This window comes from Lampetra fluviatilis, chromosome 19 (genome assembly GCF_964198595.1).
Source record: "Lampetra fluviatilis chromosome 19, kcLamFluv1.1, whole genome shotgun sequence".
Lineage (NCBI taxonomy): Eukaryota > Metazoa > Chordata > Hyperoartia > Petromyzontiformes > Petromyzontidae > Lampetra > Lampetra fluviatilis.
In genome coordinates this window covers 5,532,511-5,557,449 of record NC_136293.1, presented here as the reverse complement: position 1 = coordinate 5,557,449, position 24,939 = coordinate 5,532,511, and the positions used below count along the sequence as shown (strand labels likewise).

General features: G+C 53.9%; 1 protein-coding gene across 5 annotated transcripts; it reads right to left on the bottom strand.

Annotated features, from left to right (window-relative positions):
* Window positions 1–170: 170 nt before the first annotated feature.
* LOC144937574 (RNA-binding protein 26-like) lies at window positions 171–24,939 on the bottom strand. 5 transcript variants are annotated; one of them, XM_078864869.1, is made up of 22 exons: window positions 24,456–24,939; window positions 23,067–23,185; window positions 20,853–21,025; window positions 20,013–20,116; window positions 16,127–16,410; window positions 13,800–14,069; window positions 12,614–12,877; window positions 11,212–11,355; window positions 10,661–10,810; window positions 10,156–10,288; window positions 9,265–9,421; window positions 8,559–8,759; window positions 8,335–8,460; window positions 7,792–7,869; window positions 6,257–6,388; window positions 5,865–5,942; window positions 4,943–5,119; window positions 4,150–4,254; window positions 2,932–3,162; window positions 2,371–2,457; window positions 1,577–1,690; window positions 171–1,204 (listed from the first exon to the last, which is right to left on the bottom strand). In XM_078864869.1, the coding sequence occupies exons 1-22, from the start codon at window positions 24,512–24,514 to the stop codon at window positions 1,121–1,123; spliced, it is 3,270 nt and encodes a 1,089-aa protein (XP_078720995.1). In that variant the 5' UTR covers window positions 24,515–24,939; the 3' UTR covers window positions 171–1,120. The 5 variants fall into 5 exon arrangements, with proteins under 5 accessions (XP_078720995.1, XP_078720997.1, XP_078720996.1 ...); XM_078864871.1 differs by having other exon boundaries at window positions 4,150–4,248; XM_078864870.1 differs by having other exon boundaries at window positions 5,865–5,939.

Below are 24,939 nucleotides of genomic sequence, written 5' to 3'. Positions count from 1 at the left end.
ACTCATTTTAGGCAGAGTCAACCTAGAGGAAGCCAATGACCGGTTCAGATAATCGTCACCGGTGTTGAGCAGGAAACGAACTCTGGTCGCCGGGTTTGTAGCACTTGTACACACACTCATACACACGTACACAGAGCCCATGTGAAAAATGCCTTGACACTTGGTAAAAGTTCTTTTGGAAAAACTTGGGGGAGTTCAATCGGAATGGTTTCATTTGTTTTGTCCAATTTCACTTCCAATCGAAGGTGTTTACATTTTAGTTTTTTTTTATTCCAGCTCATTTAGGATTTCACTTGATATTCTTTTTTTTTCTTTTTCCCCCCAAAACCATTCCACATTTTATTTCCTTTCAATGCCAAAAACAAAATCAACGAGAGTAAAAATTCACAACGATGCCGCCGCCACCGTGCGGACGCAGGGCGGCGAGCGAAGGGGAAGGTGGGCCGGGGGGGGGGGGTGGAATCCGACGCAAGTTTCGGCTCGAGCCGGTCGACTTCACCGGGCGATCACAGCGAGCGCGCGGTACACGGGGAGGGCAGCCACCCGGATACGGGTGCACAGGGGGGGGGGGGGGGGGTTGTGAGCGCGGGCATTTCGGCGGTGTCGCGTGACGGCGCTGCTGGAGCTGCCGCTGCCGCCACCCCCCCCCCCCCCCCTCGTGGCGCCGCATCCGTCCCGCGTGTAAAGCAATTGAGACAATCAAAACGACACGAAAAAATATACGCCACCATGTCCTAGTCATAAAATACTAAGCATAAAAACTATGACCTGTCCAAATGCATACCGTGACTATAACACAGCGCGCAAGATTCATATTTTTTACAAACTAAGAGTTATATTACAAGTTGTTTAAATCCAATTTTAGAGATCTGTGTACAGCTCGTAGCATCTTATCTAACCCGAGCGAACATCCCTCCGCTCTGCTCGCTGCCAAATTACCGTAAATATAGCGATATCAAAACAACAACGCGGCCGCCTGACAATCCCGATTCGCTTCCAAGCCACGGGTCAAATTGAACGCAGGCAGACGGCCGTCGGCGGGGTGGGGGTCCCCAGCCAGAGGGGGCGGGCCGTGGTGACGAGGTCGTGACGAGGTCGTGACGAGGTCGTGACGAGGTCGCTATCGCCTCCAGGAGCGCGACTCGTCCTCTTCCTCCTCCTCGTCATCGTCCTGCAGCAGCGTGTCGTCGGTGGCCTCGCCCTCCTGGCGCACGCGCACCGTCACACGCAAGGTCACACGCAAGGTCAAGGTCACAGTCACACACACGGTCAGTCAGTCACGGTCACACATACGGTTACACGTATGCAGATACACACACGGGGTTACACACACACACCATACACGATTCCACAGATGTTTACGCCCATACGTGCACACGCAGTTACACACGCACGTACAGACGCTAAAGCAGACGGTTACACACTCAATAGGCTCATGGTTGTGCCGAGCCAGGCGCCTGGCACGAGAGCCCACGATGCGTCCCTAACCGCGGCGCTCGCAGCGGCGCCACCACACGCTCAGTGACGACCACGTCGTAGCAGCGCCACCACACGCTCCGCCACGACCATCTCGTACCTCCTCCTCCTCCGCGTCCTCGTCCTCGGGTTCCGCCGACGTGGACGCCATCTTTGGCTTGTGCCAGGAGAGCACGAGGTCTCGGCCTTTAAAGCGCGCGCCCTGTGTCGCGGCCTGAGACGGCACGCGCATAGCGGGAGACACGGAGAGAAGGACACGGGGGTCATCGACTCGCAGGGAATTCGCGGGTGGAAACGCGGACTCGACGATCGGTGCGAGACCCAAGAGAGAGCGCTCTCGGACACTGGGCAAGCGACGTCACAGACTTGCTTCGGGAATGCCACGATGTAAGACTCTCTAACGTGCTTTGCTCATGTTGCATCGAGGATAACGACAGACAAAAGACAAACGATACTCTTTGCTTCTTTCGGTAAAGTCACGTAGGTATAAAATAAAATAAATCACGACGTTTCGATCGCTACACAAGCGGTCGCCCTCGGGCGGGAAAAATATAACCCAGCAGTGAAACTGCTACGCGACTTTACCGAAAGATCCAAAGAGTATGGATTCCTGCAGTCACGAAAGCTTCAAATCAAGATTAAAAGACAAACGAGACAAAAAAACGAGGCGAGAAAAAATCGATTGCTGAATTGAAACCTGACACCTGAATCGCGACACTTGGAATCCTCGTACAACGCTTGCCCAGGCTGTGTCCCCGTGTGGCCAACACAGGCCTTCCCGTTTAACCGATGAAAACGGATGCGCTAGCGAGCGACCGGCGCCGACAGCACGGGGGAGCGCCGGGGCCTTGCAGGCAACGCTGGAGTCTCGCGCGGGGAGAGGGCGACACTCACGTGCTCGGCCTCCAGTCGCGTCTTGAAGGTGACGACGGCCGACGAGGACCCCTCTTCGCTGCGGAAATCCTCCACCTCCCCTAGACTCTACTCACGCCCACACGACCAAAGCACCATGTCACTGTTGCTCTCGCACGCAGATTGCACACGCACGCACGTAAACACACGCACACGTGCTGAAATCACCAATGCATAAAAAGTGGTCGGGCGTGGTGCTGGCCATCCACCCCCTCGTGTGCCATGCCAGCCTGCATGGGTGCTCGCTAACAGCACTTGCTGCGAGAGTCTTAAGGCTGTATGTACACCTGCAATGCACCTGGTCTCATCAGGTCTCGTGACCCAAACAGGTTTGAGCCTCGACAAAAGGCGTGGCAGAGGGCAGTGCACCAAAATCCAGTTGTAATCTACTTGGAGCTCCCACATCTATGCTCCCCACCGCCTTCATCGACCTGAAGGGTGGAGTGAAGCCCTCATTCAGCAGCCAAGTGGCTGTGCGTGAACAAGCAGATGTCCGCACAAGCACGCGTACACGACACACCCAGGAGTAAACACGCGACGCACCTTGAAGTGCAGCAGGACGTCGTCCTTGTCCTCGGCGGCGAGGCCGCACACCTGCAGCGCACGTGGCCGGTAATCCAGCGCCGTGTGCGACATCAGCGGGTGACGGCCGCCCCGTGAGCCCCGGTAACCACCCCGGCCGCCCCGACCCCGCGACCCCCGCCCCCTCCCGGAGGAGCCTGGACCCCCCCGCCCGCCGCGGCCTCCGGCTCCCAGGATGCCCAAGTGAGCGGCCTGCACACGCACACGCGAACACAGGGGCGCACCGCTTAAGACGTCGGCGCTGAAACGTGCGATGACCGACGTTACGGTGTCTGTGCCAGGCTAGGTGCACGCACGCACACAGCCAAGCTGCGTAGCGTTGGACGCAAACTGCGGGAAACACACCGGGAAAGTCGCGACACAGGAAAACGCGAGTGAAGGCTGTAAATGGAGAGGAACGGCACGGCGACTCTCATGGAGCCGGCGTCCAGCAGCGTGACGAGCGGTGGCGATGGGAAGGCGGTGGTGGTGGTGATGGGAAGGGGGTGGTGGTGATGGGAAGGCGGTGGTGGTGATGGGAAGGGGGTGGTGGTGATGGGAAGGCAGTGGTGGCGATGGGAAGGGGGTGGTGGTGATGGGAAGGCGGTGGTGGTGATGGGAAGGCGGTGGTGGTGATGGGAAGGCGGTGGTGGTGATGGGAAGGGGGTGGTGGTGATGGGAAGGCGGTGGTGGCGATGGGAAGGGGGTGGTGGTGATGGGAAGGCGGTGGTGGCGATGGGAAGGCGGTAGTGGCGATGGGAAGGGGGTGGTGGTGATGGGAAGGGGGTGGTGGTGATGGGAAGGCGGTGGTGGCGATGGGAAGGGGGTGGTGGTGATGGGAAGGCGGTGGTGGCGATGGGAAGGCGGTGGTGGCGATGGGAAGGCGGTGGTGGCGATGGGAAGGGGGTGGTGATGGGAAGGCGGTGGTGGTGATGGGAAGGCGGTGGTGGTGATGGGAAGGCGGTGGTGGTGATGGGAAGGCAGTGGTGGCGATGGGAAGGCGGTGGTGGCGATGGGAAGGCGGTGGTGGTGATGGGAAGGCGGTGGTGGCGATGGGAAGGCGGTGGTGGTGATGGGAAGGCGGTGGTGGCGATGGGAAGGTGGTGGTGGTGGCGGTGGTGGCGATGGGAAGGCGGTGGTGGCGATGGGAAGGCGGTGGGTGGTCAGGGGACGGCGGTTTGGGCCGGGGAGGGGCGGCACCTCAAACTGCAGCGTGTAGAGCCTCTTGCGCAGGTCGGACACGTCCTCGCCCGCCTGCATCTTGTTGTGCAGGTCCAGCTCCATGTCGAGCAGCTCCTTCTGGGCCTGGCAGCACAGAGAGCGGCCGCCTTAACCGACCCGTAAAACTAAGAGCTCCATGGACTTAAGAGGCAGGGGGAGGGCCCTCATCCAGCAGCGGAGAGACAAGTGCCGTCGATGTGAACACTCAGCGATGACCTCCACGCCACAACATCGGGCGCAAAGGGTGGCGCAGTTCTCTCCTCTCAGCCATCCGTGCCGTAGGCTCCCTGCCAAGTCGAGGCTCAAGTCCTTCGTTTTTACTGATCGTGCGTCTGCCTCTGCAATAAATAACTACGCCAAACCGCTTCTTCCACACAGCATCTCGAGATGTGGTCACGTTGAGACACAATCTAATTCTGCATTTTCCTTGCATAGACTTGGACAGAGATACAGACTGGCATAGATGCCCAAAGGCTCTGAGACCTAGAGAGTCCCCTACGTACGTACTGAATGTTGAACTTCTTACACCGTCCATTGCCAACCGTGCTAATCGGTTGACGACAACGGAACCATCAGCCTCACAGAGACACCCGAGGAATCGCAGAGACATTTGACCATCTCTCTCTCTCTCCAAATAAACTCCCGTTTCTTCTCAACAGCACCCGAGAGACTACGCCACACCTCCCGGACGCGAACCCACGACGCGTTGCTACCGCGTCGACGGCACGCAAGCCCGGGGGGGCAGCGGCACCGCCGCCGCCGCTCTCCGCACCTCGGACTTGGAGCGGCGGCGCGTGGCGACCGGCGCGGGGGCCCCGGTGGGGGCGGCGGTCTTCAGCTCGTCCTGCAGGCGCGAGATGTTCTGCGACAGTTCCTTGAGCGTGCGCATGATCTCGGTGTCCTCCTCCCCCTTGGAGGCCTTGCTCTTCTCCAGCTTGGAGATCAGCATCTGCGGGGCGCCGCCAAGGCACACGAGCGTCACGAGCGGAGTCGGCGGCACCAATATCCGCGCATGCGTGGCCGTAGCGTCGGCAAAGCACAAACACGCTGGTCAAAATTGTTAGTTCGTGATTCTGCCGATGTTCCGAGGAAATCCCCACCGAGTCTCAAGGCTGTTGCTCAGGAGGGCATTGCCAAGTTATTTGCTGTATGGGGCGACGGTGCTGCTGCTGTGTGAACCCAGTTGAGTAATTTTCAGGTAGTTTTTGAGCATTGAGATGTTTGGCCAATACGGTGTGTGTGTGTTATAGCTTTGGGAGGAAACCAGAGAAACGCAGAGGGAACCCATGCAGAACAGGGTGAGAGAACGCACCAACTCCACACAGAGGGGTTACCCAAGTCTGGAATCAAACCAAGGTCCTGAACCGCGGTTAACGCTCAGGTCTTCTAAGTGTTTGACCGAACCCCCACCCTGGCTGAGAACAATAAATGTATAAATCACCTGGATAATTTCTCGGGATGAAACTTCTCATTTGCAAGGGTGCCAAAGTGACACACGAGTCAGGCCGTCTTTCCCAGGGTTTATTGTGACCTCGTTCAAATGGCACTCACCGCTAACGGACACCTCCAACCACTATGATGGCTTGGAGTCGGGAACAATGACCCCAACTGAATGGGGGGGGGGGGGTGGGGGTCGATCGACGGATAGCATCCTGACCCCAGCATCACAGTTCGACAGCAGTCCTGCACCGCACCTTCTGTGTCTCGATCTGCTTCTCCAGGATCTCTTGCTTCATCTTCCTCATGTCCTGCTGCATCTTTATCGCCTCCTGCTGCGAGACGCGACAAACGGCACAATCACTCCGCGGTTTCCACCCAACGATGGCTCCGTGCCGAACCGCACCGGAGCATTGCACGGCAAATGCGGCCGTCTCCTCCGCCGCTGCCGGGGGACCATTCGGAATCACAACAGCGCGACTGCGTTCACCAAACCGCGGACCACACAGTAACACCGTTGTCCACTTTCATTGTGCTCCGCCGGCGTTTGAGGCATCCGCCCGCCAACGTCGGCATCAACGCATCGACAGATAAACGGCGCTCGCCGGTTCCCCGGGTATTGGCGGCACCACCACGGGCGTCAGCGCACCTGCTTCTTGCGCATCGCCTCCTTGTTCTCCAGCGCCTTCTGGGCCGAGTGCGAGGAGGAGGAGCGCTGGGCGGCGCGCAGGACGGCCACGTTGTACACCGTCTTGGTGAGTCCCACCGTGGTGGAGAGGACCTGCACGGGGTGGGTGGGGGGAGACGGGGAGGACGGGCACACGGACCGTCAGGGCCACGACCGCCGCGACCGCCGTGACCGCTCACCTCCAGCTGCACGTGCGACGCAAACATGCGGAGACACGGCTGGGCCATCGGTGGCCTCCCGGTTCGTGGCGTGCGGCCTCCCCCTCGTCTACGCATGTCAGCTGCACGTTTAAGAATCAAAGCGCTTTAATCAATACCAAAGCAGAGCCCAGGGCCGACAGCTGTGGATGCTGGATTTATGATTTGTCCACGGCACAGCTCCCACCGATAGCGACCAGCGCGCGCACCGCGAAAGGCGACGGGGCCCCAACTGATCACACAGGCTCCACGTCAACGCTGCACAAGGCAGGATCACTCCGCAGTCAATATCACCCAGGCCCCAGAGTGCTCCGATTCTCACGATTCGGGGTCACGAGTTTGTCTGGTTTGCACGCGTGCTATTGTCTCGTCCTTACGGGTGAGCCGACTCTGTTACCCCGAGCAGAAGATTGGCGCCATCATTTGTTGAATTTTCATGAATAGTCAATAATCGATGCTCGCGTGCACAATTTGACGCGGGTGTCACGAGCATCAGAATGGATTTCATCGGCGAGTCGACAAATCGTCACGCGCCCAATCGACTGTCATTCGCACAAGTGCTCTTGGATGACAGGCCATGGGCCAGAGCACGCATCAGCGCCACCAAAGGTAGCAAAACCGTGTAGCACCGATTTATTTACACGACCAACGAGAGTGGATTTCTTGGTAACCCCACTAATTTAATCTGGCAATCAAATAATTCACCGCTACTGGTCATACAAAGAAACTGAAAGCACTCAAGTGGCGAGTAATAGGTTTTTACACTTTCAACTGGTACAAAAACTGACACCCTTATACAAGGGACAATGTACGCCTTTTGGCATCATCTGGTCCAACACCAATGGAGACTATGCTCTATAAAAAGGTGTCTCGGGTATGGACCAATCAACTTCAAGGACAGTGCATATCATTATCAGAGTTGTTTCTTTTAGTTTGCATTTTGACTGCTTGTGTTGTGGTTATTACAAATATGATCCCTTGTATAAAGGTGTCAGTTTTTGTACCAGTTGAAAAGGTAAAAACCTATTACTATATTTTGCCACTGGTAAAGGAGGTCTCATAGTGGAAGTGACGAGTTCAATATCTGGTCCAGGCTCGCACCGAGGCCGCAACTGATCACATTAGCAGCACCAGCACTAGCAGCACTGTGCTCCCGGCAAACACGGACTCCAACCCCTCCTCCATTTCCCCGTCACCTCAAACTATAGGAGCGTCACGTCGAGGGAAGCAGGGGCGGAAGGTGGGGGGGGTATCGCGGCGTGGAGCTGGAGGAGGAAGAGGAGGGAGCCGACCCCTTACCTTCCCGGCTGTGAGGGGCGGCTCATTCCGCGCGGGGGGAAATCCCAGCCGCTCCCGCACGGGAGGCTTAGCTCCAGCCTTGCGTGGCCACGACAGACGCACACACAGCGGAGAGCAGATTCACTACGTGGCCCGCGGCCTCCCAACGAGTCACCCACACAGTCGCCCAGTCACTCGCAGTCATTCACACGCAGCAAGAGTTGCACTCACAGCGTCGCCTGGTCACCCCCATACCGTCACTTACCGAGTCGCTCACGCACAGTCGCTCACAAGTCCACGCCGGAGGCACAGGGTTCACACGGCTGGCAGTGGCCGTGCCACGCCGGCGCCCCCCTCTGGCAGCGTGCGGGGAGGGATCGCAAACCCCACCACTAACTCCTGCTTACTCCACGAGAAACCTCAACGGGCGTGGAGGGACTGGAGCCCCCATCGCGAGCGCAGGCCGCACGGGGTCACAGCGCCGCCCTCACCTTCTCACAAACCCTGGCGGCCGCCCGCACTTAACGCGGAATCGGCACGCGGGCGCCGGTGCGCGGGCCGTACCTGCGCGCTGCCGTCGGGAGACTCGCCGGGCTGCGGCGGCGGCGGCTCCCCGCCCGCCACTGGGCCCAGCCGCTCCTTCACCGACGGCTTTCCCGGCACAAAGCCGCACGCCTGCCCCATCGGAACCTGCGGGGCAAGGGGAAAGTCGCGCTCGGGTCAGCGGCGACGTCCCAGGGACGGGAGGAACGCACGGCGGGGGGAACGCAACTCGGGCACGCGCTCACCTGTGTCGGGATTCCGCCGCCCATCGGCGGGAGTTGCGGTGGCGGGGCGCCGGGGCCCATCTGGCCGTTGGCATCGCGGTGCCAGTAGACGCGGATGAAGCGGTTGTTGAGCACGGCCTCGGTGCTGGAGATGGCGCGGCGCGCCTGGTCGTGGTTTGAGAACTGCACCAGCGCCCCCTCGGGGTCGCCGCCAAACGCCACCTGAGAGAGACGGCCAAAGCGTCAGGACCCTCGCGCCGGCCGCAAGCGGCGCCACCCGGTGCCGCAGCGCCACGATACCGCACCGCAACAGCACACCGCCACGCCACGACAATGCCCGGTCGCAACCCGGTGGTAGCGCGTTCGCCGCTCGGCATCATTCAAAACGACGACCGGAAGGCCACGGTGCGCTGGGGTCATCGTCCAAATTTAAAAAATGACACTGCAAATTACTCAATTGGGATTACACGCGGCAACATCACCCCTACCGCTGTGCATCTACGAAACAAAACAGCGCCTCCCCCCATAACAGTCGCCGACACCAAACGTACTCAATTGTTACTATCACTCCGGCGCAGGAGAATGTGTTCGGCAGACGTCGTCCCCATCTCCCCCCTCTCTCCAAAAACCCTTCCCTGTGCCAAACAAAAGCACGGGGAAATCGTACGACCGTCGGCAAATCCTTGGCGACAATCCCCACGCTGGCCGAAGCCCCCCCCCTCCCCACCTGGATATTGACGATGGTCCCAAACTTGCAGAAGTGGTCGTTGAGCTTGGTGATGTTGTTAAGCTCCTTGGGCACCTTGCGGATCTCCAGCCGCGTGCTGTCGTACTGCTTACGAGCAAACGGCGGCTTGCCCTGGCTGTTGTACGGCGGTCTGTTACTGCGCACACACAGACCCCCCCCCCATGTAGCTTTAACAAGACTGTTGGGACAAGTGCTGTTCGCAAGCACCTACGAAGGCCGGCACGGCACACAAGGTGGATGGGTAGTCAGCACCACGCCCGGCCGCCTTTGTCTCCCCGAGCGCAGATGTTTACACACCGCACGAGGAACTCATTTGAGGCTGAGTCAACCGAGGGGAAGGCCCAGGACCGGTTCATATTAATCGTCACTGGTGTTGCCCATGAGCAGAAATCAAACAAACATATCACACATATACAGACGCACGCTCGTGCACGCACGTGCACACGCGCAAACACAATAGACGTGTAAACTCAAGTAAACATATGCACACACACTCACAGACACAGACGCCTAAATACAAGTGCCAGTGCACAAATATAAGCACAAAGACACATGCATGAACGCACACACACAGGAGCAGGTGCATGTCAACCCATGTGCTCATGCACGCAAACACAACAGATGCATGCACAATCACACACACGACCATGTAGACACACACTCAAGACACACGGGGCGACGTCAAGGTGCATCACGAGTCGGAGAGTCGAGCAGTAATGGGCGAGAGGAACTCCGATGCCAGGCACGGTGCAGGCAAGGACCAATGCAGCAGCTGCCACTGCCCGGTGCCGCTGGGGCTTTTGCTCACTTTTATATTATTATTTCCATTCTACGTGACTTTACCGAAAGAACCAAGAAGATTTTGCTCACTTTTCGAACCAGGGCTTCTTGACGAGGGGCCCGTCCAGGAGGCCGCCCGGCCGCTTGCGAGGGTCCGGCTCCACCACGATGCGTGCAGCGCCAGGGCCCGGCCCGTCGCGCACACCCGGGGGTGGCGGCCCTCCTGCGCCGCACGCCACACAAGGCTCTGGGGTCAGCTCGTACGGTGGAGGCTATCGGGTCGAAGCTCAGCAGCAAGGGATAGGAGAACGGGCGGGCAAACGCGCACCGCGAATGCACCACACGCGCGCACGGGGCTGGGCGAGTGAAGCCAGCAGGGCTCGGGAAGCACACGATTAAGGAGTTGGCTGAGCAACAGGGCACGTGGGAGTCGGGCCTAACTTCTCACCGAATAGTTGCTCGGTCACTGGTAACCTGGAGTAGCTGGCACGTGGCTGGCAGTGGCCACAACCATGGCAAGATGTATACTGTGTGTGGTGTGCTGGGTGCAGAAAGAGCGGTGCCAGATGGCGGAGCGGGAAGAGAGTGCGGGTACCTCTGGGGCCGCTGTGGGGCTCTCCGGACGTGAGGCCTATGAGGTTGGGCCGCAGGTTCTGGTGTCTCGGGGGGAACGGCCGGAAGGAGGAGCGAGCGGGGCCCGTGAGGCTCGGAGACTCGGGGTTGTAGCCGTCCGGTTCATAGGGGTCTGGCATGCCACACCGTCAAACACACAACCCACATGGGATACCCCACAAGCCACAACACACACTGTTATACAACACACGCAACAACCGCCATGCCCCACCGTGTCACACGACATCACACACCACACCGTCGCAACACACCATGCACCGTCAGAGCACACCATACACCGCAAAACAAACCACCCTAGGTATGCAGACACCCCGTGATGCTATCATGGGGCGTGTGGGTGCTGTGTGTGCAGTATGCGCAGTAAGTGTTTTGTGTGCCGTGTGTGTAGTAAGTGGTGTGTGTGCTGTATGTGTAGTCAGTATCGTGTGTGCTGTATGTGCAGTAAGTGTTGCGCGTGCTGCCCATGTTTCTGTGTGCGCTGTCCACATGCTGCCCACATGCTGCCCTACGCACCCATGTTGTACTGAGATGCCTGGGGCAGCAGTGGAGGCGGTGGGATGTGGATGCCGGGTGGAGGAGGAGGGGGGATGGTGGGCACCGGTTTGGACACGGGCGGGGGAGGCCCGTCGATGCGGGACCCCGGTAGGGGCGGGGGTCCTAGGCACAGTAAAAGGACACAGCAAAGGGGCACACAGCAAGGTTAGTGGGGGGGGGGCGACACACTCGGGAACAACGCACTGCTGTCACGCTGCGCAAGGTGTGTTTGAGGTAACGGTGCGTATGGAGCAGAAGCTTGGTGGTTAGCGCAGCACGCCAGGATTCCAGCGACTCAAGGTCAATTCCTGCTCGCGGCCAACATTAGTGACAAATATCTGAACCAGTCCCGTCCCTTCTTTAGGTCAACTCGGCCTTACGGGACTACTCGGTGCGATGTGTATATATATATATATCACCATCCGGGAAGACAAAGGCGACGTGGCGTGTTGCTATGCACACCACCCCCTCGTGTGCCGTGTCGGCTCTCACAGGTCCTCGCTAACAGCACTTTCCCCAACAGCCTATAAGACTGTCGAGGGATCTTTGCCTTTAGTGTACGCGTTCGCGCGAGTAATAGAGTGTGCGTGTGTGCATGCACGTGCGTGTGTGAATGCAGATGCGTGTGTGCATGCAGATGCGTGTGTGCATGCACGTGCGTGTGTGAATGCAGATGCGTGTGTGAATGCAGATGCGTGTGTGCATGCACATGCGTGTGTGCATGCAGGTGCGTGTGTGAATGCAGATGCGTGTGTGAATGCAGATGCGTGTGTGCATGCACGTGCGTGTGTGCATGCAGGTGCGTGTGTGAATGCAGATGCGTGTGTGAATGCAGATGCGTGTGTGCATGCACGTGTGTGTGTGCATGCAGATGCGTGTGTGAATGCAGATGCGTGTGTGAATGCAGATGCGTGTGTGCATGCACGTGCGTGTGTACATGCACGTGCGTGTGTGCATGCACGTGCGTGTGTGCATGCAGATGCGTGTGTGCATGCACGTGCGTGTGTGCATGCACGTGCGTGTGTGCATGCACGTGCGTGTGTGCATGCAGATGCGTGTGTGCATGCAGATGCGTGTGTGCATGCAGGTGCGTGTGTGCATGCACGTGCGTGTGTGCATGCACGTGCGTGTGTGCATGCAGGTGCGTGTGTGCATGCACGTGCGTGTGTGCATGCAGATGCGTGTGTGCATGCAGATGCGTGTGTGCATGCAGATGCGTGTGTGCATGCAGATGCGTGCGTGCATGCACATGCGTGTGTGCATGCACGTGCGTGTGTGCATGCACATGCGTGTGTGCATGCACACATGCACATGCGTGTGTGCATGCACATGCGTGTGTGCATGCACATGCGTGTGTGCATGCAGATGCGTGCGTGCCCACCAGACACGGGTGGCAGAACGGGGGGCATCGAGCCCGGCCGTGGAGGAAGAGGAGGTGGAGGCCCCAGGAGCGATGGTGGGGGTCCGAGGAGGGAGGGTGGTGGGGGCAGGTTGGGAGGGGGCCCCCCCTGGGGTGGGGGGTCCAGCAAGGGCGTGGGGGGCGGGGGAAAGGGGATGATCCCCGGCAGATTCACGTCCTCCACCACCAGCGGGTCGGCGCCGTGGTCAAAGGGACACATGTCCCCTCGCATGCAGAACCCCTTCTCTGCACCGCGCACACAGATACACACACACACACCATTAACACACCGACACAACAACACACGCACCCGTATACACACACTTTGTTATACATGAACAACAACACCAACACAAGCACACAAAAACAAGACAAACCAAGCGATACACGCTGCTGCTCACGCTATTGGTACAGCTGATGCTGCTTCTACAACTCCGAATAGGACTACTGCTGCAGCTACAACTGCTGCTGTGACTATTGCTACTGTTACGACTGTTTCTGCCTCACGTGTGAGGGGGAAACACTACCCCATACAGACAGAACAGGTAGACTTTACATTTTTGCTGTACCGTCTTCTCCTGGCGAGCTATGTCCCCTGCTCGACGCCCACGGGAAGGGAGTTTCACAACATTTGTGCGATGAGCCACCAACCCTTGCATCCACTGCTGGACTACAGACGTGGATAGCCATCTCCATCCGGCTACTACTGCTGATGCTACTACTGCTGATGCTACTACTGCTGATGCTACTACTGCTGATGCTACTACTGCTGATGCTACTACTGCTGATGCTACTACTGCTGATGCTACTACTGCTGATGCTACTACTGCTGATGCTACTACTGCTGATGCTACTACTGCTGATGCAACTACTGCTGATGCAACTACTGCTGATGCTACTACTGCTGATGCTACTACTGCTGATGCTACTACTGCTGATGCTACTACTGCTGTTATTATTACTGCTGCTACCACTTCTGTAGCTGTTACGACTAATGCTCTTACTACTGCTGGTGCTACTAATGCTGTTAACACTGCTGCTGTTATTATTACTGCTGCTACTACTTCTGTAGCTGCTGCTACTGCTGGTGCTACTAATGCTGCTACTGCTGCAGCTACTGCTGCTACTACCACTGCTGCTGCTACAGCTGCACCGTCGAGGCCCTCACCGTCGTAGTCCCGGCAGCGCGCCTTGTTCGGCACCACGGGAGGTCCGGGCGGTCCTTTACCAAAGGTTGGTGGGGGCCCGGTGATGTGGTTGTTTCCACGGTAACCAGGGCGCGTCTCCGTGGCGATGGTCGTAGGGAGACCCGGCACGGGGGCCGCCGGAGGGAACTGCGTGGAAGGAGCGGGGCCCCCCGGGACGACGGTGCTGGGCACGTACCCCTCCGCCGGCACGTCGCCTCGCTCCCCTTCAAACTTTTTGTCACGTTCGCGGTCTGGGGAGACACGCCGCTGCTCTCTCACCACGCTGCTCTCTCACCACGCTCGCTCTCCCTCTCATGGGACACAGAGACAGGAGACACGGCGCTTCTCTCTCACCACGGTCAAATGACTGCCTGTTTGAAAGGCAAGATATACGCCACTTTAATGACTTGCCCAGCAGGCCCACCCATCCCTTAATACGGTCAATTAAAACGGAGCGATCCACTTATGAAAAACTGCATGAAGGTCCAGTAGAACCAAAATGAATGGAGCATTGGAAGTGCGCTGATCAATAAATCCTTGGTCGCTCTTCAACCATGGCAGTTTTTGTGCTGCGATTGACAAAAAAATCTTGTCAATATTATTCGTTTTCAGGAATCAATTAAGTTGCTTAAATACTACTTCAATCACTGTTCCCAGTCTGGATGGAATAACTCAGGTCTGAGCCACAGGCTGGGGAATTGTTAAACAAGTCTTCATTTTGTTTTGAGAGGAATTGAGAAATACTTCACACGTCGAAGATGCCGCTGCAAGGTTAATAATCGGTGAAGATTAAGGATTACCCAATTAATCTATAGTTAAAAAAAAAACACCCTGCAGTAATTTTTATTCAACTCAATGAGATTGGAGAAGCACTTCTTGCCGATCTTATAGCCTCATTGTTCCCCCGTGTTTTTTTTTATATCATACGCGATATGTAATTCTGTAGCGCTCCATTAAGGCTCCATCTTACTAAAGTCTCTTTTCATTTGCCAGAAGGAACTGTTAATCCAAGGAGCAATGCACTCATGTGCAGCTAATTCTCATCTTAACTGGGGTGACAGTACCAGGAGTTAGTCGTACAAAGACACTAATATCTGTCAACTCATCACAAGTACTGCAAAAAGAGTTGATGGAGCTCAGCGTATTATTTCAGTGAAGCTCTTTATAGTTGCAGGATGAATTGCACAACTTTTAAAAGAGTGCCCTACTCGTATTAGGCACAGGTTGTAAAGCTTCAAGTAACATACAATAGAGATATTAGGATCCATTATGGACGAGATATGAACTCGACTTCCAGAGATGACTTGACCAAAAGCGTGCTCATGATTATGGGTGGGCCCTGAAACATGCCGAATAAATCAGAATATAAGAGCTCGAAAAAGTCACGAGCCTTCGAATCCACGTCATTATCATAACGTGCATTAAGCAGATATTAATTCGAAGAATCCTATCATAATTAGGTGATAAAATAACACAGGTATTCGGCAAATTCTGAACAGACAGACGAGGCTTAGGTGGGCGATAGAGGATTACAGTGAGGGCAGGTAGTTGGCTCGTGAGTATGAATGAGAAAGACTCAAAGGCAGGAAAGTCCCCAGAATGTTTCTCTTTACGTTGTGATCACGACAACAAATACCCCCTCGCCCCTCAGTAGCTGCTTCATAAACTAACGTATCATTCAAAGGAGAGGCATAAAACAAGGAGGTATTATCATTTGCACTGAGAAAAGTCTCAGGTCAAAAATAGAAAATCAAAGTATGTAACGCATTATATGATCCCGACGTGTTAAAATGCATTCTATGATCATTGCTTTAAAAGGTTATGTTCCATGATGAGTGAACATTATGTAACACAAGGCGTGAGTTTACACTTAACTATGGGGAGGTGTAACTGTGATAATGGGAATCTTAATAATAATCAATCCTTATTTTATGTGCCAATATCTCTCCTTCAATAAAGTAGGCATCAGTGCACATTACACAAGAACGGGAACAGTACAGGGAGTATAGAGCAACAAAAATAAAATAAGAAAACCGTCACGACCTCATCGTCTAACGCAGATTACTAACATCCTTAGGGTTCACGGGGAGACATGGGGACAGGAAGATGAGGAAATGGCAGGCCAGAGGTAAAAGATGGCGGCACAAGACAGGGGTGAGAGACCGAGACTGGAGACACGGGGAGGGAAACGCGGAGGTAGAGACACGGGGGACAGGAGACATGGCAATGGAAAACACGGGGACAAGAGACACAGGGACAAGAAACACGGGGACGAGAGACAGAGTGACGCGGAGACGGCAGAGCTCACCCTTGCTATGACTGCGCGGGGGGTGAGCGTCGCGCGACCGCTCCCAGCTGCGGCTTCGGCTGCGGCTGTGTCCCCTCCTGCGCTCGCGCTCGTAGCGATCGCGGTACGAGTCGCGCCCGCCTCGCCCGTCCCTGCCCTCGCGCACGTCGGCCCCTCTCCCGTCCCGCGCGTCCCGCCCGTCGCGCGCCTCCCTCCCGTCGCGCCCATCGCGCCCGTCGCGGGACGAGAAGCGCTCGTACTCGCGCCGGCGGGGCCGCTCGTCCCTCCGCTTGTCATCACGGTTCCTGCGATGGCAAAACAAAAAAAACGGCGCCGTGAGCGCCGGTCGCTGCCAACTCGCCGAGCCTTTCTCCGTCGCTTACAATGCCGTCGCGTGGACTAGGGAGGGTGCGTGCGCCGTTAGCCAGCGCGTGTGTGTGTGGTATTAAATATTTGGGAGCGCGCCACAGTGGTTAGTGCGCTGCGCGACAAACCTGGTGACCCGAGTTCGAGTTCCTGCTCATGGCGATTATCTGAACCGGTCTTGGGCCTCCTCTAGGTCGACTCAGTCCCAAATGAGTACCTAGTGCGGTGTGTATACATCGCCACTAGGGAGACAAAAGGCAGCCAGGCGTGGTGCTGGCCACCCATCCCCTCGTGCCGTGCCGGCCTTAATAGGTGCTCGCTAACCGCACGTGCCCCAAAAGTCTGTTAAAAATGTGAGGGTTGTACAGCGAGTTAATTGTATAAAGCTTATATGTCACATACAGCATGTACGCTATATACTGTAAACAAGTGTACGTTATAGGCAATGTGTGTGCGCTGGAGACAGCATGTACATTCTATATAGCATGTATATTAATAGGCTGGCTTATCCAGGAAAGCCTCAGTAAGTCTAACGACTCTTTTTCAGGAGGGTCATGATGAGTTTTCACAGTTTGGGGTGATGGTCGCTACGTACAATTTGTCGTGTTAGTTTTCAAATTAAGAACATTTGGACCATGAGGCCGGCACATGATGGAATATTCTTCCGAATGTTGTCAAAATATATTTAACTAGCTTCTTTTCCCATCCTAGGACGGAAGCTGTAATTTTGACTTAAAGCTTTTGTGACTGCTGGAATTCATACTCTTTGGGTCTTTCGGTAAAGTCACGTAGATAGAAAAATAATCTAAAATCACGACGTTTCGATCGCAACACGACCAATCGTCTTCAGGTGAAACAATACAGCAGGCAGACTGCTGAGGCAGGAGAAATATAGCGAGAGAACTACTGCAGCAAGAGGTTATATCGCTTTGAGATGGGTACAACCCAAGGGTAAGTGGGCAGGGCTAGTAATGAAATTTACAAGTACAGTAGAACCTCTGGGGTCACGACCAAATCGGGTTCCAACCAAAAAATTCACAACATTTTTTAATCTGGTCACGAACGGGTGGCGATCAAACACGGCCGCGGCCGATTTCCCCTTCCGCGCAAACAAACAACAGTGACCCACGTGTGGCCGCTTGCTCAGTCTCGCTTAGTAATCGGTCTCTGTCAGACGTGCGCTCATATTAATTTTGTGAGTGTAGTCATACCCCTCCCCCCTCATTCAAGCCGTAATTTAGAGAGCGAAAGCGCTGAGTACAGTACGTAAATCGCTAACATAAGAACCCGTTAATCTCTTCTCGCATCATTCATACGATGATGCGGTGAAGTAAACGTTCACACGATATTATGGTGAATGCTTCCAAAAACAATACTGTACCCAAATATTACTGTTAACTTTTCTTTCAATAGAAACATGAATTGCTCATGCGAATATTCTCTCTCTCAGAATCGACTGACTGATGTAGCAGACGAAACAATCATCTTGTTGAACTATTCTAAACCTTGACGCGGCAATGTTAGTTTTCTCTGTTGTTCAAGGTTTTCTCAGTGTTATTCAATGTTTTTACATTTAGTTTACTATTACACTCTGAATTCTATGGCATAATTAACTATTTTTGTGCTTAAAAATCTTTAAAAAACAATATTTATATACACTTCGTAGGAGTCTGGAACGAATTAATCATATTTACATACAATCCAATGGGGAAATTAGGTTAGAGTCACGACCAAATCGGGTTGCGACCAAAGTTATGGAACGAATTATGGTCGTGACCAGAGGTTCTACTGTAATACTGAATACCTCGGCCATTGTATTGCTAGAGATTAGCGTGTCTATCTGTTAATGTAACCCCACGACGACGGTGCTGAAGAAGCCATTGTATTTCTAGAGATTTAAAGATTAGCGTGTCAATGTGAGATGGCTCCCGCAGTAGTGGCTATGTTAATGAGACACATTCAGCCTATTAAACAACGAGAGCCACCGCCACATCGAGGAAAAGGGAAGCAGCGGCTATGTTAGTGAGACATTTAGCCTGTTAGTGTAAAGACATTTAACAAGGTAATGTAACTCAGAGAGTCGGAAATAACTGTTAACATCGGCAGGTAGGATGGAAGCATCACAGCCAGTTATGCCATTGCCTGGTTAATCATATTGTTCCAATGATTGCTCAGTTTGTACCCATCTTCTCGGTTGAAATTGTATCTGTGTTTATATATCTGGATGTTGATAGCCAGTTGGTTTGCATAGTACCTTCGTCTTGGAAAATTCTTTCATGTGTGCCCACAGCATTAAAACAATGACCAGCCACGGCAGAGGTATTAGTCCTACCGTGTTTCAGATCCGCCGTGTGTTCACGAACACGGCCTGAGACATGTCGCTTGGTTTCTCCAATGCAACTACTGCCGCAGGCACAACTTAGTTTGTAGACACCGGGGTATTGCATGTCAGGGATCACATCCTTCACAGATGGGATGTTGAATTGAACCTGGATCTTGTGTTTGCTCATGATTTTGGAAATATTTTTGGTGACCCCTGCTATGTATGGTAAGGTGATGGCTTTGATTGGGTCCTCAGGTGGTTATCTCCCAAAGGTTTGGGGTGACAGCTTTACGGATTGTGCAATCCGAATATCCATTCACCTTGAGGGCTTGGTGCACGTGCTCCAGTTCACTGGCTAGGTGGTGATGGTCGGAAATGCAAGTGAATCTTGCACAAAAGTATGTCATCAAACACTTCACTGCATTTCACTGTATTAATGGCAGTCGATCTGGCACAAAACGAAGTCGTAAAACACTTCACTGCAGTTCACTATAGCACTGTATTAAGGTCAGTGATTCTTGCACAAAACTACGTCATAAAACACCTCACTTCATGTCACTGTAGCACTGTATATAACTGTTCAAATCCACTGCTCTGATACTTTATTCTCTTCTGCCTTCGATAGCTGGGGTTGAAATAAATTTGAAATCGATACAATATTTGGGAAATCACCTAGAAATGTCTATTTTACCATGATGTAGAAGCATAAATTAGACTTACTTTTGTCTCGAGTGCTGAAGAAATACATATAAACACCAAATCTACTGTGTTGCTGCGTATAATTATTTATTAGATTCACTTTCAATAAAGAAACGTCAAACTTAAAAGTGAATTTGCGGGAAAAAAATTTCCGCTCGACCTTCTGCGTGAGTGTAAACAACATCCACCCGCTCATGAATATTACTGAGGGGGGGGGGTGCGTCATGTGGAGTGAAGTCACGCGCGTTACACACAAACAGACATTCTTGGCTCATAGTACTAATGTCCACTGTGAAGCAGAGAGCGCATATGATTAATATGGTTAATACATCCACAGTATTAATCAGGGAGGCCATTGTAATCGAACCATGAACCTTTACAAGCAGCAGCAAACGTTCTTAACCGCTGGGTCACGTCACCACCCGTGTGTTGCGCGTGTTGTCGTGCGTGTGTTGTCGTGCGTGTGTTGTCGTGCGCGTGTTGTCGTGCGCGTGCTGTAGCATGCATCCTGCCACTTGCCTGTTATCCCTAGACCCAGCGCTCAGCTGCTTGGGGCTGTGACTTTTCCTCCGCCCCGGCTTGCGGCTGTCACGATCCTCCTCAGCAGAAGGAGGTGGCGCGTGCTAATCACACGCACGTGCAACACGGGGTCACGCACAACAACGGCTGCCATTCACCACTAAGTGTAGGTGACATCACCACAACACGTGTGCCAGGCAGGGTGCATACTCTTAGGTTCTTTCGGTAAAGTCACGTAGGCAAAAAATATATTTAAAATTAATAAAAGTAATAATAGAAATAAAATAATAATTAAAAAATCACGACGTTTCGGCCGTTACAGCTACAGCTAGATTTGCTGTATCAACACTTGATACAGCAAATCTAGCTGTAGCTGTGACGGTCCCACCTGATGATGGAGACTTGTGTTGCCTCCGAAACGTCGCGATTTATAATTATTTTATTATTATTTTTCACCTACGTGACTATAACCGAAAAAGCCTAAGAGTATGAATCCTTGCAGTCACGAAAGCTTCAAATCTAGAATAGGCAGAGTGCACTTTAAGGCTATGATATGAAGTGTGGAAGACTTGCTGGCAGGTGGTCCCGGGACAAACTCAGGTGTTATGGGTTGACTTCTTGAGATGACCGAAAAGATACACCACCCATGCCCTCCACCATGCCATGTTTCTGCGTTTTATCCTCCCGGCTGCTCTGCTTGTCGTTGCGAGTGCACTCCACCACTCTCCAACTGCCCAGTAGCATCCTTCACGACCCTCGCCCACAGGATATCCACGATAATGCACACACACGCGGCCCGCACCACAATGAGGTGAAACGCAACAGTCCAGGAAATCTCACCTCGTCCTTACGCTCGGGGCGCTCCTGCCAGCCGGACTCGGGCTTGGCCGGCTCGCCCTTGGGGGCCTCGGCAGGCCCTCCAGCCGTGGGCGTTATAGAGGCCGGTGCGTGTGTGGGGAGGTACGACTTGTTGTTGAGGACCTCGAAGAGCTTGTCGACAAAGCCGGCCGTATCTGCGGCACGCGATTAAGAAAGGTTGGCGGATCGTGTAGAGATTTGTGAAAATGCCAATCCCACAGGGCTGCACGGTGGTGGTATAGCAAGCAGACTCCTTTACAAACCCATCTGTGCAGACCTCTGAGTGTTTGCCACTTTATACACGTGGGATTTACTCTAGGGGAACTCCAATTTAAATCCCACAACTAACAAAATTATATTTAAAAAAATTGCCTAAAATGTTTCTCCATTTTGAACCCGACCGTGCTATCAATGTCACAGCAAGAGACAAATAATCCATTCGCGACTCTCACAGAGCAGTGCGACCCTTTGCCCTTGAGAATAGTCCATGGAGATGGACATCACAAAACTTTCTGAAACCGTTTAAAGTGACCTGGACCACACAGTAAAAGCAGTACCCGCAATGCCATATGAGAGTAATGTTCATTGCATTACAGTCAAACCAATATTTTTAAATATCAAGGATGGAATTTATCCAAATTAACTGCAAAAACAAATGTAATTTGATGGTTTTGCGTTTGTGCAGGCATTGGTGACTGGGCTGATGCAAACTCACTGCACGTATTTACACTGGACAATCCGAATTAAGGCAGCTGCCTGGCCTTGAACCCGGGGTCTCAGCTCTGTCAGGTCCCAAATACACAAGCTACTGCTCTTTACCACCAACGCTGCTGCTGCAAGGAAAGTTGTACAGTGAAGCTGCGACACTTGTTCTCTGGCGTACGGAGGAATCACATCTGACAGGAGCGCAGTCCCTGTCCCTGTAGCCTCACCTGGCCCCCCCACACCAGTCTGGCGAATGTTCCAGATACAAATGCATCTCCTGTCCTCTCGACCTGCTCATTAACTACCTGTCAACAGTCTCCTATACCAATCAATCACATTTCTCCCACCCCATTCACTCTTATCATCCACACCACTCACTCACCTGTCTGGCATACCATTCACTCACCTTTATCCCACTAAATTAACGCACCTATCATCCACACCATGCATTCACCTCTGTCTCCCTCACCATTCACAAAATTTTCTCCAAAACCTATTCACTCACCCATCTCCTTAACCATTCACTTGCCTGTCTCACACACAATTCACTCAATTGCCCACTGGACCTGTCATTTACCTGTCAACTGGACTGGTCCCTCACCTGTCCCCTGAACCCATCCCTCAGCTGTCCCCCTAACGCCAGTCCCTCAGCTGTCCCCCTGACTAGCCAACTAAATCACCTGTCAACTGGAGTCCTTCACACTATTCCCCAAGAAACCCCTTCACCGGTCCCACAGTCCTGCCAGCCAACTGCTCCGCACATCTAGGGTTGCCACCCGTACATAATTGGTATGGACAGTACACATTTTTATTGGGTTTCCTCAAAATCGTTTTGACTCTTTAATTAGCTAGTTTCACACCATTACCCCAAATCGTATTTAAAGGATATATGATGGCTATAAAGTACAAGAAGATTTCATGTAATGCATGTTCATGCTTTAAGTTCAAATGTTACTCAAACACATGCCAGTTCCACACATAGCCCCAAAACCGGTCCCTTGCATTTCCTACAGACCAGTTCCTTCACTGTCCATGGACTGGTAAATCAACTGTACCAAAGACAAAAAAAATCAACCGTCACCCAGACTAGTCCCTCAAATATCCAGCACGTGAGCCACTTTCCATTCAACAGTCCTGTCATGGACCTGTCATCTGAACTGACCCATCACCTGTCACTAAGACTGGCCCCATTCACCGCCCCTCAAACATTCACCTGCAAACTAGACCGGTCTCTCACCTGCCCCGCATACCACTTCCTCACCTCTCTTTGAGACTAGTGTCTCAATTATCTTCCAGGCAGATCCCTCACATATCCCAGTCCATCCATGCACCCGTCAGCTCCAACAAATCATTCATCCGTCACATAAGACTGGTCTCCCACCTGTTTGCACGGTTACGCGTCCCACCAACCACCATCCCTCTAGCAAGTTTGTTTGGTGTCTCCAAGTCTAGGTCTTCACCCATCTCGCCCTTCACGTCACCTCCCCCTACCTTTCTGCAGGAAGACATCGAGCTGGTCCACGCACAACGCCTTGAGCTCCTTGTCGGGTTTGTCCTTCTTCACCAGCGCAATCACGTACTTCGCCAGGGCCGACGGGTCCGCATCGCAACTGCAGGAGGGACACCCATGTGGGTGGGGGGCACTTAGTAGGGACGGGGACCAAAGGACTTCTCTGGGGGACATCAATCCCCTATAAATCCCGTTTCACCCCTCTGGGTGCTCACTGCATGTCTCTAGGCCTCTCCACTCATCTGAGAATCTTCCGATCGCCTGAGGAGAACTCGCACCCACTACATCGCCTCTCACCGTCAGCCATTCTCTATCCCACTGCTGGATGAATGCCTCCCCAAACCATCGCCATCCCTCACTGTCCAGTGCTGCTACCATTAACGTCTCACTGCTGACACCATCACGGCGGGTCTAAGTCCTCCGTCTGCTCCGCGGTGGTCGTTCTCTTGGGCATCTTCTCCACTCGGGCTGTCTTTCCGTCACCATTCTCGTGTGTCGGCCCCACACCTCGTCCCGCGAGGATGCATCCCTGCACATCTCCACGACTGTCCACGGTTACATTTCTATTTAAAGCTTTCGTGACTGCAGGGATACATATTCTTGGTTCTTTCGGTAAAGTTACGTAGAAGGGAAATAATAAAATATTATTTTTTTAAATTATTTTATTGTTTCCCTTCTACGTGACTTTACCGAAAGAACCAAGAATATGACTGTCCACGGCTCGAAAGGATCTCTCCGGGCCCCAAGTGACGCTTGCAGGCCCCACTAAGCGCATCTGCTATTACGTTTAGGCAAAAAAATCCTCACAGAATCTCACGAATCTTCTCCAGGAGTATCCTGGCAAGTTTTTTTTTTTGCAGTATGGGACGGGCGATGTCGCTGCTGTGTGTGTACAATCCCAATTGACGAATTGACAAATTTTCGGGTGATTTTTCTGCACTGGAGATACTTTGGGCCAAAACCACGCACTCTGTATTTTTTTTATTGAACGAAACCGGAAAACCCGAAGAAAAAAAACCACACGCAGATCAAAAAATATAAACTCCACACGTAAAACGTGGCCCGAGTGTGTAATCTAACGAGGGTAATTGTTTTTGTTGCTGAGAGACACGAGTGCCACCACCCACGGGCCTGTTTACCTCTCAAAGCCACGAAACAGACCCCTGGTGGGCCTTGCTGCCTTCATCTTAGAGGCCTACACAGGCCTCGACAGACCGTCTGGGGCACCTACAGACCTCCCCAAGGCCCCCTCTAGGCCCAAACAGGCCTCACGAGACCCCTGATGGGCCCGTCTCGCCACCACCAAGATGCCCACTGCCTCCACCCTCCCGGGGGTCGCTACTCGTGTGGCGGTGTGGGGGGGGGCTCACATGGGGTCGAGCGTCTTGGTGAGCCAGGCCTTGAGCGACTCCAGGTTCTCTATGAGCATCCTGCACGCAGGGCTCCGCGTCCCGCGCCGCGGGGCACGGGGGCTGGAGCGGGGGCTGGAGGAGCGGACGAGAAGGCGGGCAGCTACGGCGGGCGGGCGGCTGGCGTCCCTGCAGACTCGAGGTGGATGTCCCCCGGGGTGAGTGGCTCTCGATTTGAGCTACTGTACTGCACTGTAGTATCAGGATGCTCCTGCGTCTGAGGCTGGGCCCCGCTATCGGCTTCTTGCGCCGGTATCACCGGACGAGCAGCCGCTGCGAGGTGTGTCGGCTGCTGTATCCACTGCTGGCCGAGTGAGGTGGAGGGAGGCAGGAGGAGGATGAGGAGGAGGATGAGGAGCGGTGTCAGCTTCACGCGGCAAGGGGCTCAGGGCCTCTCAGGTCGCATGGCTCCAGCGACAACATGGCGGCCGCGATCTCGCGAGAG

Bases quoted from the DNA above. Each gene is read 5' to 3' on its own strand.
- LOC144937574 (XM_078864869.1), bottom strand. From the start codon at position 24,514: ATGCTCATAGAGAACCTGGAGTCGCTCAAGGCCTGGCTCACCAAGACG. The intron at 5,120-5,864 runs GTGCGGTGCAGG...GGCGCCCCGCAG, and splicing joins AGCAGATCGAGACACAGAAG to ATGCTGATCTCCAAGCTGGA. The intron at 2,458-2,931 runs GTGCGTCGCGTG...GGGCGTGAGTAG, and splicing joins ACGTCCTGCTGCACTTCAAG to AGTCTAGGGGAGGTGGAGGA.